The 17,502-nt window shown below is 41.7% G+C and overlaps 1 protein-coding gene across 7 annotated transcripts in view; it reads right to left on the reverse strand.

Annotated features, from left to right (window-relative positions):
• Positions 1–17,502, reverse strand: part of GAK (cyclin G associated kinase) — a 609,434-nt gene that overhangs the window by 340,639 nt on the left and 251,293 nt on the right. For 6 of the 7 annotated variants that reach the window (XM_073684854.1, XM_073684861.1, XM_073684827.1 and 3 more), the window contains 2 exons: positions 6,179–6,286; positions 4,652–4,775 (listed from right to left, as the gene is read on the reverse strand). In XM_073684854.1, the coding sequence (XP_073540955.1) occupies positions 4,652–4,775; positions 6,179–6,286 (232 nt within the window). The remainder of the gene's footprint in view (positions 1–4,651; positions 4,776–6,178; positions 6,287–17,502) is intronic. The other variant, XM_073684845.1, reaches the window with a different exon arrangement.

The following is a 17,502-nucleotide window of genomic DNA, read 5'->3' on the forward strand; positions in this document are numbered from 1 at the left end:
TATATTTTTTTCTATATATATTGTGAATCTACATTGCCCTAGTCTGTTATTCCATTGTGGATCCGCGGCCACAAACCATCTGTGCCTTCGCTATTGACTTTTATATTATGTAATTTAGCCTGTTTTTTTTGTATCCATTAATAGACTATTTTGAATTATGCATATGTTGGTGGACCTTTACTCCATGCCTATTGTAGGCTTCATTTATTTGTTAGGGAATGTCCATGTGGACCATTGATTTTGGCCAATTGTGAGGCATTCTGACCATGATATAAGTATTGATATACAGGTGCTTCTCATTAAATTAGAATGTCATCAAAAAGTTACTTCATTTCAGCTCTTCAATACAAAAATTAAAACTCCTATATTATACAGAGTCATTACAAACAGTGATCTATTTCAAGTGTTTATTTCTGTTAATGTTGATGATTATGGCTTACAGCCAATGAAAACACAAAAGTCATTAACTCAGCAAATGAAAAACAGATGCAAAGGCTTAAGTATTCAAAAAGGTCCCTTAGTCGGTGTCAGTAGGCTCCACAACCATGGGGAAGACTGCTTATTAACACACTTCACGAGGATGGTAAGCCACAAAAGGTCATTGCTAAAGCTGGCTGTTCACAGAGTGCTGTATCCAAGTATATTAATGGAAAGTTGAGTGTAAGGAAAAAGTGTGGTAGAAAAAGGTGCACAAGCAACCGGGATAACCGCAGCCTTGTAAAGATTGCTAAGAAAAGGACATTCAAAAATTTGGGGGAGATTCACAAGGAGTGGACTGCTGCTGGAGTCATTGCTTCAAGAGCCACCACACACAGACGTATCCAGGACATGAGCTACAAGTGTCGCATTCCTTGTGTCACGCCACTCATGACCAATAGACAACGCCAGAAGCGTCTTTCCTGGGCCAAGGAGAAAAATATTTTGACTGTTGCTCAGTTGTCCCAAGGGGTTGTTTTCAGATGAAAGTAAATTTTGCATTTTATTTGGAAATCAAGGTCCCAGAGTCTGGAGGAAGAGTGGAGAGGCACACAATCCAAGCTGCTTGAGGTCTAGTGTGAAGTCTCCACAAATCAGTGATGGTTTGGGGAGCCATGTCATCTGCTGGTGTAGGTCCACTGTGATTTATCAAGACCAAAGTCAGCGCAACCATCTACCAGGACATTTCTGAACACTTCATGCGTCCCTCTGCCGACAAGCTTTTTGGAGATGGAAATTTCATTCTCCAGCAGGACTTGGCACCTGTCCACACTGCCAAAAGTACCATTACCTGGTTTAAAAACAACAGCATCACTGTGCTTCATTGGCCAGCAAACTCACCTGACCTTAACCCCATAGAGAATCTATGGGGTATTGTCAAGAGGAAAATGAGAGACACCAGACCCAACAATGCAGACGAGCTGAAGGCTGCTATCAAAGCAACCTGGGCTTCCATAACCCCTCAGCAGTGCCACAGGCTGATCACCTCCATGTCACGCCGCATTGATGCAGTAATTGATGCAAAAGGAGCCCTGATCAAGTATTGAGTGCATTTACTGAACATACATTTCAGTAGGCCAACATTTAGGGTTTTAAAGTAAATTTTCAAGCTGTTATAAAGTATTCCAATTTACTGAGACGATGACTTTTGTTTTTTATTGGCTGTAAGCCGTAATCATCAACATTAACAAATAAACACTTGAAATACAGTACAGACCAAAAGTTTGGACACACCTCATTTAAAGATTTTTCTGTATTTTCAGGACTATGAAAATTGTACATTCACACTGAAGGCATCAAAACTATGAATTAACACATGTGGAATTATATACTTAACAAAAAAGTGTGAAACAACTGAAAATATGTCTTATATTCTAGGTTCTTCAAAGTAGCCACCTTTTGCTTTGATGACTGCTTTGCACACTCTTGGCATTCTCTTGATGAGCTTCAAGAGGTAGTCACCGGAAATGGTTTTCACTTCACAGGTGTGCCCTGTCAGGTTTAATAAGTGGGATGTCTTGCCTTATAAATGGGGTTGGGACCATCAGTTGTGTTGTGCAAAAGTCTGGTGGATACACAGCTGATAGTCCTACTGAATAGACTGTTAGAATTTGTATTATGGCAAGAAAAACGAGTGGCCATCATTAGTTTAAGAAATGAAGGTCAGTCAGTCCGAAAAATTGGGCAAACTTTGAAAGTGTCCCCACGTGCAGTTGCAAAAACCATCAAGCGCTGCAAAGAAACTGGCTCACATGAGGACCGCCCCAGGAAAGGAAGACCAAGAGTCACCTCTGCTTCTGAGGATAAGTTTATCCGAGTAACCAGCCTCAGAAATAACAGGTCAACAGCAGCACAGATTAGAGAGCAGGTCAATGCCACACAGAGTTCTAGCAGCAGACACATCTCTACAACAACTGTTAAGAGGAGACTTTGTGCAGCAGGCCTTCATGGTAAAATAGCTGCTAGGAAACCACTGGTAAGGACAGGCAACAAGCAGAAGAGACTTGTTTGGGCTAAAGAACACAAGGAATGGACATTAGACCAGTGGAAATCTGTGCTTTGGTCTGATGAGTCCAAATTTGAGATCTTTGGTTCCAACCACCGTGTCTTTGTGCGACGCAGAAAAGGTGAACGGATGGACTCTACATGTCTGGTTCCCACCATGAAGCATGGAGTAGGAGGTGTGATGGTGTGGGGGTGCTTTGCTGGTGACACTGTTGGGGATTTATTCAAAATTGAAGGCATACTGAACCAGCATGACTACCACAGTATCTTGCAGTGGCATGCTATTCCATCCGGTTTGTGTTTAGTTGGACCATCATTTATTTTTCAACAGGACAATGACCCCAAACACACCTCCAGGCTGTGTAAGGGCTATTTGACCAAGAAGGAGAGTGATGGGGTGCTACGCCAGATGACCTGGCCTCCACAGTCACCAGACCTGAACCCAATCGAGATGGTTTGGGGTGAGCTGTACCGCAGAGTGAAGGCAAAAGGGCCAACAAGTGCTAAGCATCTCTGGGAACTCCTTCAAGATTGTTGGAAGACCATTTCCGGTGACTACCTCTTGAAGCTCATCAAGAGAATGCCAAGAGTGTGCAAAGCAGTCATCAAAGCAAAAGGTGGCTACTTTGAAGAACCTAGAATATAAGACATATTTTCAGTTGTTTCACACTTTTTTGTTAACTATATAATTCCACATGTGTTAATTCATAGTTTTGATGCCTTCAGTGTGAATGTACAATTTTCATAGTCCTGAAAATACAGAAAAATCTTTAAATGAGGTGTGTCCAAACTTTTGGTATGTACTGTAATATATATATATATATATATATATATATATATATATATATATATATATATATATATATATATATATATATATATATATATATATATATACACACACACACACACACACATACATACATACATATATTTACTTTTTTTTTTTTTTTTTTCTTTGCACAGAACTTAATAATCCCACCAGGGCATTTGATTAGGTGATACTTTACTCGCATTGGTAGTACCCTATGCAAGCTACGATGTGCAGTTCATCGGCCTTGTGGGATCTGAATGGATGAGTGACATAGCAGAAGAAGAGGCCATTGTCAGGCATCCTGTTGGAATAGATGGCCTGATATAGGGAGCTACCTCCCTTTGTCTAAGTGCAGGGATCAGTATGTCCGGTTTCAGCACGTGTAGCAGTAGCTTAGCTGGGTATAACATCTACTTACTGCTGCAGATGGCAGAAGAAAATATTCCTGTGCCATCCATCAGACATAACACCAGATTGCTGAAATCACAAAATCTGCAAGTGCTGTTTCATCCATTTGCAGGAATAGGTTAAAACCATGTTACATTTTTCCCTATGGGGAACCTAATAAAAAAATGCGTCTAAAAAACTTAATTGAATTTAAATGCAGAATCACAATGTTTATGTTCAAAAAATACAGTAAAACAATTCATCAAGTCTACACTGCATCAAGCAAAAGAGAAAATGCAGCAAAAACTGAATTGTTCAGTCGATTTGAATCTCAATTTTGGTGCAGACACCTGCAGAAAAAAATGCAGCATTTTTGCAAGGGGAACATTGCAAATGATAATTAGCTAGTTTATCGTTGATCACATCTTCAACACCTCACAAACATTGGATGTTGTGGTACAGCTTGCTTTATACTTCACAGAGGCCAGTTATGTCACCCAGTCAGCATCTCAGCTCTGTTAAAGGGACTGTCTACTACTTGGACAACACCTTCTCAATTACTATATTGTAAAATAAAAGCAGCCTGAACTCACCCTTCCAGGGGGAAAATGTAACATTGTTATCTCACATGGACCCTGTAGCCAATCAGCGGCCACTAATGGGTCACTTCACATGCAAATTCAGAGAGCAACAGTTCTCACTGTTTCCGGATGTCAGTTTTGTCTGAAGTTAACAAGAGTGAGGCAGCTCATTACCAGACACTGATTGGGCTGACGTGACTTATCAAATTCATGCGAGCCCCTGGACACCCAAAGCTGACATCACTGGAACAGCACCAGCATTTATTCATAAACTCTTGATTATGGCAGCATATATAGGTAGCACTGCATTCAGATTTGGTATAAACCAACCAGATTTTAATTCTAAAATGTAATACTGGATGTCTTCTAAACATGTATATGTTCTTACTTGGTAACAGACTGTATAACCTTTGACGAAGTGTCTTTAATATTACTCAGAAATCGTTCAGTGCCTCCTTTCAGGATGTCAAAAAATCCTCCAGAAATCTGGTCCTCATCCCCAACAGTGACACCTGTTGAATGTAAATACATAAAATGTCGGAACTGTTTAAATAAAAAGGCTAGTCTTTCCCAAAGGTGTAAGCTCAAATTCATCAGCGTTTTATTGCCACTTTTTGTTTTCTGCCTTGTGGTAGTGGCAAATGTTTTTTGTGCCGTAGTCATACAAATATAAAGGGAAGGAAATAAACAATGCAAAAGGATATGCACACCAAGTAGCAGACCATAAATATCACAAAATCTTAAATTTTATTGCGCACCAAAAACAATTAAAAACAGAGACCACAGACCATAATGTAGACCATGTGCAAAGAATAGTTATTGCAAGTAATATTGATCCAGAAATTACAGGATCAAAACCAATGCAACTCCATAATATCATGCATGAATACAAAAGTAAGAATCAAAATATAACCACAATAATCATACATTTGCAAAAATAAACATGTATGCAAATAAGCCCAAGCCCAGGCGTCCCTGGGAAAGGGTAGCTGATAGTATTATGCCCAAACTGTACAGAAACACATAATGGTATGTAGGTGTATATAAGTTATACAAATGGCACACGCGACTCGTGAATTTACTGCAAAATAAAAAAAATGCTCTTTATTTTGGAATTTAACAATTTTTTTTGCGATATTTCAGCATCAAGAAAGTTACAAATCCTTTAAAAAGTAAAAATTCATCAAATTGAAACCTTACACCAAGGAAGGACTGGAGTGAGATGTGGCCAAAATAAAATAACATTTGGTAAAATTTTCCAGTACCAATTAAGCAAAAATTTTAAGAGTGTGTCAAGGATTTTTTTATCCAATTTTGGACTGTCCACCCATGGCAGTTTAAGGGAATTTGTCACCACTTTGGAGATATCAGACCTCTACTATGAGCATACAGGGTATAGAAAAATACATCTATACAAACCTGTATGGCCCGTAGTAGAGGTCTGATTGCAGAGAAAAGCGCTTTAATTCTATGTTGTACAGGCTTCGCGTCTGGGGGACACCAGCAATCCCCGCCTATGTGCTTATTATTCCCCCAAATCCCCACCTATATGCTTAATTATCACATTCCCCCCCACCTCCCCTGCACGTTACAGGACCCTGTGACGTGCACTGTGCTCCCTGACCTCCAGGGCATGCGCAAAGCACCGCTGACATAGAGCACGCCTGGGTTTGGGCTTATTAGCCTGTACAAAATAGAATTAAAGCGCTTTTCTCTGCAATCACACCTCTACTATGGGCCATACAGGTTTGTATAGATGTACTTTTCTATACCCTGTATGGCCATAGTGGAGGTCTGATAGTTCCTAAGTGGTGACAGATGCCCTTTAAAGGGATTAAGCAGGCAAAATAAAACTTTGCTCAGGAGACAGAATAAGGAGAAATAAATTCTGTCATACTTATCTACCAGCATTCACCTGGATCCAGCGCATGCCGCTCCGTGGTCTGCAAAAAGACAGGAAGGCGTGATCTCACCGTTCCACCAGCAGCCATAGGGCTGCAGCTTGTGTTTGATCTTCCAGAATCTAAGAAAAATAATATTTTGGCCCCGATTAATAAAAACTGGCAATGTGCATGCCAGCCTTAATGTGGGGGTGTGCTGGATTTACACGCTTCAAATTCACTTAAAGGCACAAACCTCTTAATGAATCAGGAGTGCATGACAAGTGGCGTGAGCCTTGTCATTAACCTACCCTCCAGTCAGGGACTGGAGTAAGATTTCTGGTTTAAGGAGTGTCAGAGCTCATCATCACCATCAGTTCTGGAGTCACTAACTAGCTTAGCCTTTTTGGCAAAGTTGGGTAAAAGTGGCGTGTCCGCGTTATTAAACAACAAAAAAAAGTTTTATCAGTGTGCGGAAAAAGATTTTCATCCATTTTTGGTCTGATGTACGTTTTAACCACCAGAATGGCATCACCTTCGGAGAATAATAAATATATTTTTCAAGCTTCTCCTACCCATTAAAGGGAATCTGCCCACAAGGAAGGATGAAGAAGGATGCTTCGCTTGAAACGATTTGGAGATAGCTTTCTGCATTATGAATAGTGATGAGCGAGTAGGTTTTGTTAACCCTTTCGCCGAGTATGTTCGGCCGAGCACCGAGTATTTATAGAATGCTCGGGCTTTAAGTTTTCGTCGCTCTGTGAACATGATTTGCAACCGTTTGACAGATTTAATACGTGTGAAAAATGCTGGAAAAACAGGCATTCCTCACATGTATTAAATACCCACTGTATCCCATAAATATGTACCGAAACTCTATGGAACGCTTGCTCCGTCTGCAACAAACTTTCCTATAACTTTCATTACTAACAAACTTTCCTTCCTCGCCATCACCAAAACCTGGCTCACCCCCTTTGAAAGAGCCTCTCCAGCTGCACTTTAGGACAGCGGATTCCATCTTTCTCACACACCCTGCCCCAGCAGCAAACATGGTGGAGGAGTAGGCTTTCTCCTGTCAGATGCCTGTTCCTTCAACCAAATTGCCCTCCGTTACTCTCCCCTCTTTTGAGATGCACTGTGTGCGCATCTACTCCCCCTCCAACCGGCTGTCATTTACCGCCTCCCAGTGCCAGCCACCACTTTCTTGGACCACTTCACCACCTGGCTACTTCACTTCCTTTCCGCTGACGTCCCCACTATCATCATGGGCAACTTCAACATCCCCATTGACACTTACCACCCATCTGTCTCAAAGCTCCTATGCCTCACTTACTACTTCAGCCTTGTTCAATGGTCTTCTCCAGCAACTCACTAATAAGGCCACACACTGCACCTCATCTTCACCAGTCTCTGTTCCCATCTAACCTCTCCAACCTGCCCTCTTCTCTCCATGTCCACAATCCCCACTCCACAAACTTGCACTTGAAGAAATCTCAAACACCTTGACTTATACTCACTCTCTGAATCCCTCCTCCCTTTGACATAAGTTCCTTACACGATGCAGATGTTGCTGCGGCTTTAAATAACATCAAAACAGCAACAGCTCTCGATTTGGTCACCCCTCTCACATACCAAAGCTCGCACAATCAATAGGCAACCCTGGCACACCTACCTCACTAAAAAACTGCGAGAGGCCTCCAGGGTTGCTGAGCGGAGATGGAAAAGGACCCACTCTTACGAGCACTTCATCGCATATAAACAATCCCTCACTATTTTCAAGTACACACGCACTGCAGGAAAACAAGCCTACTTCTCATCTCTCATATCCTCCCTGTATCACAACCCTAAACAGCTATTCAACACTTTCAATTCTCTCCTTCGTCCCCCAGCGCCTCCTCTCATCTCAGCTGAAGACTTTGCCTCATTTTTGAAGCAGAAGATTGACATCAGACAAGGATTTTGCCTACAGTCCCGACAGCCTATCCTCATACCTACTCAACCTTCTTCCTCCAAAACCAACTTCTCCACCATCACAGAAGAGCAAGTTTTCTCTTTACTCTCCAAATCACACCTCACCACCTGTCAACTTGACCCAATCCTGTCCCACCTCATCCCTAACCTTACCAGTGTCTTCATCCCAACCCTAACCCACCTCTTCAACCTGTCACTAACAACTAGTGTCTTAACCTTATGTTTCAAACAAGCCTCCATCACACCCATCCTCTCTGACTAGATATAGCCCCATATCACTTCTCCCCTACGCCTCAAAACTACTGGAACAACATGTCCACCTTTAACTGCCCTCCCACCTCTCCCTCCAGCTCCCTCTTCGAAAGCTTACAATCTGCCTTTTGACCACATCACTCCACTGAGACTGCCCTGACTAAAGTCACAAACGACCTACTAACTGCCAAATCCAAACCACGCTACTCGGTCCTCCTTCTCCTGGACCGGTCATCTTTCTCCGATACAGTGGACCATTCCCTCTTACTAGACTCATCTCTTGGCGTCACAGACTTCGTTCTATCTTGGATCTCTTCATACCTAACAGACCGGACATTCAGTGCGTCTCAAACACACACCACCTCCTCATCTCGCCCCATATCTGTCGGTGTCCCCCAAGGTTCAGTTCTAAGGATCTGCCGTTCTCCATCTACACCTTTGGCCTGGGAAATCTCAGAGTCTCAAGGCTTTCAGTATCACCTCTATGCTCAAGACACACAGATCTACCTCTCTGGACCAGATATCCACTCCTTACTAACTAGAATCCCACAATGTCTGTCAGCTATTTCAACAGTCTTCTCCGCTAGATTTCTAAAACTTAACATGGATAAAACTGAATTCATCATCTTACCCCCACCTTACTCAACCCCCACATCTGACCTATCCCAACCTACCCAGTCACACAAGCTCGCTGCCTCAGGACAAACCTTGACTCTTATCTCTCCTTCAAACCACATATCCAAACCCTTTCCATTTCCTGCCGACTCCAACTCAAAAATATCTCCCTGATCCGCACACTCCTCAGCCAAGACTCTGCAAAAACACTAGTGCATGCCCTCATAATCTCGCGTCTTGACTACTGAAACCTCCTGTTCTGTGGCGCCCCTTCTAACACTATTGCACCACTCCAATCTATCCTAAACTCTGCTGCCCGACTAATCTACCTGTCCCCCCAGCTACTCCCCGGCCTCTCCACTCTGTCAATCCATTCACTGGCTCCCCATTACCCAGAGACTCAAGTTGAAGACCCTAAGATTGGAATACAAAGCCATCCACAACCTGTCTCCTCCACACATCACCAAACAAGCCACCATAAAACATCAGACGAAAAATAAAAATAGTTCTAGATCTCAGTGATAGAAAAAAAAATGTTTTTCTATAAAATAGTTTTTATTGTATGAAAGCGCCAAGACAAAAAAAAAGACCCGAACAAAAAAGCTGCCTTATCAATTTTACCACTTGCGGAACGGCATAAATAAAAACCCAAAAAAACAATTCCTGAACTGTTTTTTGTTTATTCTGCCCCCCAAAAATCGGAATAGTAAGCGATCAAACAATGTCATGTGCCCGAAAAAGGTACCAATAAAAAAGTCAACCTGTCCTGCAAAAAACAAGCCCTTACATGACTGTGGGCCAAAATATGGAAAAATTATGGCTCTTAAAATATGGTGATGCATAAAAAAAAACAAAAAAAAAAACAACTTTTTTAGTGTGTGACAACTACCAAAACATAAAAACCTGATATAAATCTGATACCACTGTAAGGCTGTGTGCCCACGATGCGTTTTTCAAGCATTTCCGCAGCGGAAAAGCTTGGTAAACCTTCCCCCATGGTCTCCAATGCAATTCTGCACTTTCAATGCCCATGCTGCATATTTTTCCGCAGAATTTATGCTGCGCTTAAAAATACGCAGCATTTCCATTAATTTTTCGGACACGCAGCGTAATCGCCGCCATTGACTTGCATTAGAACGCGCCAATTCCGCAAGAGTGCATCTGTACTTGCGTAATTGGCGCGCTCTAATGTGCAGATGGTACCCAAGTCTGGAGGAGAGGAGAGTCTGATCCAGACCTGGGTACCATACAATTGGTAAAAAAAAGAATTTAAAATAAAAAATAAAGTTTATAGTTACCTTCCGATGTCCTCCCGGTGTTTTGTCCACGCCGTCCGGTCTCTTGCAATGTTCGCGCTGTTGTGAAGGACCTGCCATGACGTCACAGAGTCATGTGACCTATCACATGACTCAATGACGTCACCGCAGGTCCTTCACACCACCGCAAGCAATGCAAGAGATCGGACGCAGCAGAGATGACACTGGGAAGACACCGGAAGGTGAGTATAATTTTTTTTTTTTTTTTTTTTTAACTATTACTTGGTCACACTATATAAATCCATGCCGGTTGCATGGATTTATATAGTGTGACCAACTTGTCAAGCACTTTCCAAGTGATACTAAAATCGCTTGGAAAACTGCTTGAAAAACCGCATGCGAAAACGCATGTACAAACGCTTCTCTCTGGCAGAAAAAAAGCATGTAAATCTGCATGCGTTTTTTTCTGCCAGAGAGAGGCAAAAACGCTCTGCATCAAATCTGCTACGTGGGCACATAGCCTAATTGCAGCAACCTGAAAAATACATTTGTCTAATCACTTATACCGCACGAGTGAAAAATAAATAAAACCAATTCTTCACCAGCTGCAGATTTGTTCATTCTACCTCCCAAAGATCGCAGTAAGGCTCGGCTCACTTCTATTCTATGCTCTCTGCTGAGCACTTAAGGCCCCGTCACACAACGAGATCGCTAGCGAGATCGCTGATGAGTCACGTTTTGGTGACGCAATAGCGATCTCGCTAGCGATCTCGTTATGTCTGACAGGTAGCAACGATCAGGCCCCTGCTGTGAGATCGCTGATCGTTACAAAGCTTCCTGGACCATTCCTGGGTCGTTGCGCTCCCGCTGGGCAGTGTGCATCGCTGTAGTTGACACCTTGTCAACGACCTCGCTAGCGATTCAGAACGGAGACACGTAGAGGTGCATAAATTGGACTTTTCTGCGTTCATCGTCCCCGATTGGTGGTCGCTACTGCGTCCTTGTTTTTTCAGATCCCACCAGCGTTCTCCGGCTGTGACTCCACTTTGAACAAATCAGACATCCTTAGCGAAGTAGGTATTGTTTGGGGTCTCAAATGAGTTTCCATTTTTAATTCATTTATAGGACATCTACCAATTATCTGCTATCATTGCTCTTCAGGGAGGGAGGGCTTGGCTTCAATAGCGATCTCGTTCGCGATCTCGTTATGTGTGACGGGGCACCAGGACCGTTAAAATACTGGCAGCAGTTGTCGCGGCAGTTCTTCGCATCATGGGTGTTTCTGCCATGTCCCACTGGTTGAAGGTCTGCAATTGCAGGATCGTTTGCACGCTATTCACCGAGCTCCACTTCCCCATTGGCTCGGTCCACAGAGTCCACAAAGCCAGGCGGACAGTACGTAATTGCATCACGTCGATGAAGAAAGTTTTGAAGCGTTCAACAGGCCAAAAGAACAGAGTCTATTGATTTAAGCTTCATGTTAATTGGCGTATGAAAAACTCTGAAGCGGTTGGCCAAGACAGCGTGTCAGAAAACGTGCTGTGTGGGTGTGTGTGCACGAGACCCCTAAAATATCTGCCCATGCAAAAGCATATATATACAGATAGAAGCCAAGCCTTCCCTCCCTGAAGAGCAATGATAGCAGATAATTGGTAGATGTCCTATAAATGAATTAAAAATGGAAACTCATTTGAGACCCCAAACAATACCTACTTTGCTAAAGATGTCTGATTTGTTCAAAGTGGAGTCACAGCCGGAGAACGCTGGTGGGATCTGAAAAAGCAAGGACGCAGTAGCGACCACCAATCGGGGACGATGAACGCAGAAAAGTCCAATTTATGCACCTCTACGTGTCTCAGTTCTGAATCGCTAGCGAGGTCGTTGACAAGGTGTCAAATACAGCGATGCACACTGCCCAGCGGGAGCGCAACGACCCAGGAATGGTCCAGGAAGCTTTGTAACGATCAGCGATCTCACAGCAGGGGCCTGATCGTTGCTACCTGTCAGGCATAACGAGATCGCTAGCGAGATCGCTATTGCGTCACCAAAACGTGACTCATCAGCGATCTCGCTAGCGATCTCGTTATGTGTGACGGGGCCTTTAGACCAGGGTTTCTGCGTCGGGGGTGCGGGAAAGCACATCTTGTATCGGATTTCCCTTATGTAGGTATTACGGCTCCTTTCTATTGTGGCCCGTATTTGTTATTGGTTGCCAAATTGCCCCTTATGCAGGTTAGGATTGACAGGTGGTAGTGTTTGGTATTTATCCCACTACTCCTTTGCTCTGCCATACTGGCAGTTTTACCAAGCCATGTCTTTCCGTTAGGCAATATGCACATAGAACTTTGAATATAGGGTTATTTAACCCAGGACTATTAGCCTAATATCAGAGCAATTCAACAATACAGAGTAGCAATTTATCCGACCTGTTCAGTACGTTCTCATGTAGCAGCACTGTGTCTATTTAATTGTTTTTCTATTTTTTTGTCTAATAAAGTATCATTATTTGGATATCAAGACTTTGATCTAAGCAGAGTTCTATAGCTCAAGCTTTGTGATGTTGATAGATAGATATGAGATATATATACAGTACAGACCAAAAGTTTGGACACACCTTCTCATTTAAAGATTTTTCTGTATTTCCATGACTATGAAAATTGTACATTCACACTGAAGGCATCAAAACTATGAATTAACACATGTGGAATTATATACTTAACAAAAAAGTGTGAAACAACTAAAAATATGTCTTATATTCTAGGTTCTTCAAAGTAGCCACCTTTTGCTTTGATGACTGCTTTGCACACTCTTGGCATTCTCTTGATGAGCTTCAAGAGGTAGTCACCAGAAATGGTCTTCCAACAATCTTGAAGGAGTTCCCAGAGATGCTTAGCACTTGTTGGCCCTTTTGCCTTCACTCTGCGGTCCAGCTCACCCCAAACCATCTCGATTGGGTTCAGGTCTGGTGACTGTGGAGGCCAGGTCATCTGGTGTAGCACCTCATCACTCTCCTTATTGGTCAAATAGCCCTTACACAGCCTGGAGGTGTGTTTGGGGTCATTGTCCTGTTGAAAAATAAATGATGGTCCAACTAAACGCAAACCGGATGGAATAGCATGCCGCTGCAAGATGCTGTGGTAGCCATGCTGGTTCAGTATGCCTTCAATTTTGAATAAATCCCCAACAGTATCACCAGCAAAGCACCCCCACACCATCACACCTCCTCCTCCATGCTTCACGGTGGGAACCAGGCATGTAGAGTCCATCCGAGTCCAAGACACGGTGGTTGGAACCAAAGATCTCAAATTTGGACTCATCAGACCAAAGCACAGATTTCCACTGGTCTAATGTGCATTCCTTGTGTTCTTTAGCCCAAACAAGTCTCTTCTGCTTGTTGCCTGTCCTTAGCAGTGATTTCCTAGCAGCTATTTTACCATGAAGGCCTGCTGCACAAAGTCTCCTAGCAGCAGACACATCTCTTCAACAACTGTTAAGAGAACTCTGTGTGGCATTGACCTGGTCTCTAATCTGAGCTGCTGTTAACCTGCGATTTCTGAGGCTGGTGACTCGGATAAACTTATCCTCAGAAGCAGAGGTGACTCTTGGTCTTCCTTTCCTGGGGCGGTCCTCATGTGAGCCAGTTTCTTTGTAGCGCTTGATGGTTTTTGCAACTGCACTTGGGGACACATTCAAAGTTTTCCCAATTTTTCGCACTGACTGACCTTCATTTACTAAAGTAATGATGGCCACTCGTTTTTCTTTACTTAGAATTTCTATTATGGCATGAAAAAAGCAGCCAACAGTCTATTCAGTAGGACTATCAGCTGTGTATCCACAAGACTTCTGCACAACACAACTGATGGTCCCAACCCCATTTATAAGACAAGAAATCCCACTTATTAAACCTGACAGGGCACACCTGTGAAGTGAAAACCATTTCCGGTGACTACCTCTTGAAGCTCATCAAGAGAATGCCAAGAGTGTGCAAAGCAGTCATCAAAGCAAAAGGTGGCTACTTTGAAGAACCTAGAATATAAGACATATTTTCAGTTGTTTCACACTTTTTTGTTAAGTATATAATTCCACATGTGTTAATTCATAGTTTTGATGCCTTCAGTGTGGATGTACAATTTTCATAGTCATGAAAATACTGAAAAATGTTTAAATGAGGTGTGTCCAAACTTTTGGTCTGTACTGTATATATAGATAGATAGATAGATAGATCTATATGATAGGGGCGAGAGATATCTAGCTATCTACGACCCCTGGCAAAAATTATGGTATCACCGGGCTCGGAAGATGTTCATTCAGTTGTGTAATGTTGTTGAAAAAAAGCAGATCACAGACATGGCACAAAACTAAAGTCATTTCAAATGGCAACTTTAGGGCTTTAAGAAACACTAAAAGAAATCAAGATTAAAAATGTGGTACTCAGTAAGGGTAATTTCTTTCAGACCAAGCATGGCAGGATGCATTACCATCTTGAAAATTGATGTCATCATCCCCAAACATCCTTTCAATTGATGGGATAAGAAAACTGTCCAAAATATCAATGTAAACTTGGGCATTTATTGAAGATGTAATGACAGCCATCTTCCCAGTGCCTTTACCTGACATGCAGCCCCATATCATCAATGACTGTGGAAATTTGCATGTTCTCTTCATGCAGTCATCTTTATAAATCTCATTGGAACGGCACCAAACAAAAGTTCCAGCAACATCACCTTGCCCAATGCAGATTCGCGATTCATCACTGAATATGACTTTCATCCAGTCATCCACAGTCCACGATTGCTTTTCCTTAGCCCATTGTAACCTTGTTTTTTCTGTTTAGGTGTTAATGATGGCTTATGTTTAGCTTTTCTGTATGTAAATCCCATTTCCTTTAGGCAGTTTCTTACAATTCGGTCACAGACATTGACTCCAGTTTTCCCCCATTCGTTCCTCATTTGTTTTGTTGTGCATTTCCTGTTTTGGAGACACATTGCTTTAAGTTTCCGGTCTTGACGCTTTGATGTCTTCCTTGGTCTACCAGTATGTTTGCCTTTAACAACCTTCCCATGCTGTTTGTATTTGGTCCAGATTTTTCACACTGACTGTGAACAACCAACATCTTTTGCAACATTGCGTGATGATTTACCTTCTTCTAAGAGTTTGATAATCCTCTCCTTTGTTTCAATTGACATCTCTCGTGTTGGAGCCATGATTCATGTCAGTCCACTTGGTGCAACAGCTCTCCAAGGTGTGATCACTCCTTTTTACATGCAGACTAACGAGCAGATCTAATTTGATGCAGGTGTTAGTTTTGGAAATGAAAATTTACCAGATGATTCCATAATTTTTTCCTCAGAATTGAGTGATTCCATAATTTTTTCGCTCTGCTTGGTCTGAAAAAAATTACCCTTACCGAGTACCACATTTTTAATCTTGATTTCTTTTAGTGTTTCTTAAAGCCCTAAAGTTGCCATTTGAAATGATTTTAGATTTGTGCCATGTCTGTGATCTGCTTTTTTTCAACAACATTAAACAACTGAATGAACATCCTCCGAGCCCGGTGATTCCATAATTTTTGCCAGGGGTTGTATATATCTATATACATACACACACTTATTTATATATATTTATTACAGCAAAAAAAAAAAAAAAAACACGCGGGGATTGTCACTAGAGAACCCGCAATACATGCTGCATACCAGAGTACCTGAAGCAAACTTAAGTAACGAGCACTTGCGCTCAAGACTAACGACAACTTATTCAATATTATGACCTAATGTTATCAAATTTTGTGACGTCGAACCTCTGGGTTCAAAATGTTTATTATACCCCTTGATAAAATCCTTGAGGGGTGTAGTTTCCAAAATTGGTCACTTGTGGGGGGTTTCCACTGTTTAGGCACATCAGGGGCTCCCCAACATGGCATCCTCTCTCAATTCCAGCCAATTTTGAGTTCACAAAGTCACACAGTGTTCCTTCCCCTCTGAACCCTGCTGTGTGCCCAAACACTTTTTTTTCCCACATATGGGTTATCAGATTACTCAGCAGACATTGCACAGCAAATGGTATGGGGCAATTTCTCATATTATCCTCATGAAAACACAAAATTGGGGGATGAAAAACATTTTTCTGGGAAAAATGTGAAAATTGTATTTTTACGGCTCAACGTATCGTGTGCGCAGGAGAAATTGCACAACAAATTGTGGGGTCCATTTTTTCCTGTTACCCTTGCAAAAATAAAAAAAAATTGGGTCTTAAGTAACATTTTGGGGAAAAAAAGTTTAATGTTCATTGTTTTCTTCCACATTCCAAAAATTCCTGTGAAGCACCTGAAGGTTGAATGTGGTTTTGAGCACTTTGAAGGGTGCAGTTTTTAAAATGGTGTCAGTTTGGGGTATTTTCTGTCATATAGACACCTCAAAGTCACCTTACAAAATGGTTTTGCAAATTTTGTTGGAAAAATTAGAAATCGCTGGTCAATCTTTAACCCTTATAACTTCCTAACAAAAAAAAAAATGTTTGCTCCAAAATTGTGCTGATGTAAAGTGGACATGTGGGAAATGTTATTTATTAACTATTTTGAGAGACATATTTCTCTGATTTAACCCCTTAAGGACAGAGCCAATTATGTACTTAATGATCAAGCCAAATTTTTAACGCTTCAGAGTCTGTTTTTTCATGACATATTGTACTTCATGATGGTGGTAAAATTTCTCCGATATCACTTCCACTTATTTGTGGGGAAAAAAAAAATTGATATTTGATGAAAATTTAAAAAATGTACAATTTTCAAACAATGAATTTTCATGCCCCTAAATCAGAGAGATATGTCACACAAAATAGTTAATAAATAACGTTTCTCACATGTGTACTTTACATCAGCACAATTTTGGAACCAAAATTTTCTTTTGTTCGTTATAAGGGTTAAAAGTTAACCAGCGATTTCTCATTGTTCCAACACAATTATTTTTTTTTATAGGGACCACATCCCATTTGAGGAGACTTTAAGGGGTCTTACGTGACAGAACATACCCAAAAGTGACACCATTCTAAAAACTGCACCCCTCAAGGTGATCAAAACCACATTCAATAAGTTTATTAATCCTGCACAAGAATTGAAGCAACGTGGAAGGTAAAAATGAATATTTAACTTTTCTTCACACGAATTTTACTTGAGGCCCCAAATGGTAAATAGAGAAAATTTGCCACAAAATTTGTTGTGCAATTTCACCAATACCCCATATGTGGGGGAAAACCAATGTTTGGGCGCA

This window comes from Phyllobates terribilis, unplaced genomic scaffold (genome assembly GCF_046119375.1).
Source record: "Phyllobates terribilis strain yellow unplaced genomic scaffold, ASM4611937v1 Scaffold_1__5_contigs__length_1240528914, whole genome shotgun sequence".
Lineage (NCBI taxonomy): Eukaryota > Metazoa > Chordata > Amphibia > Anura > Dendrobatidae > Phyllobates > Phyllobates terribilis.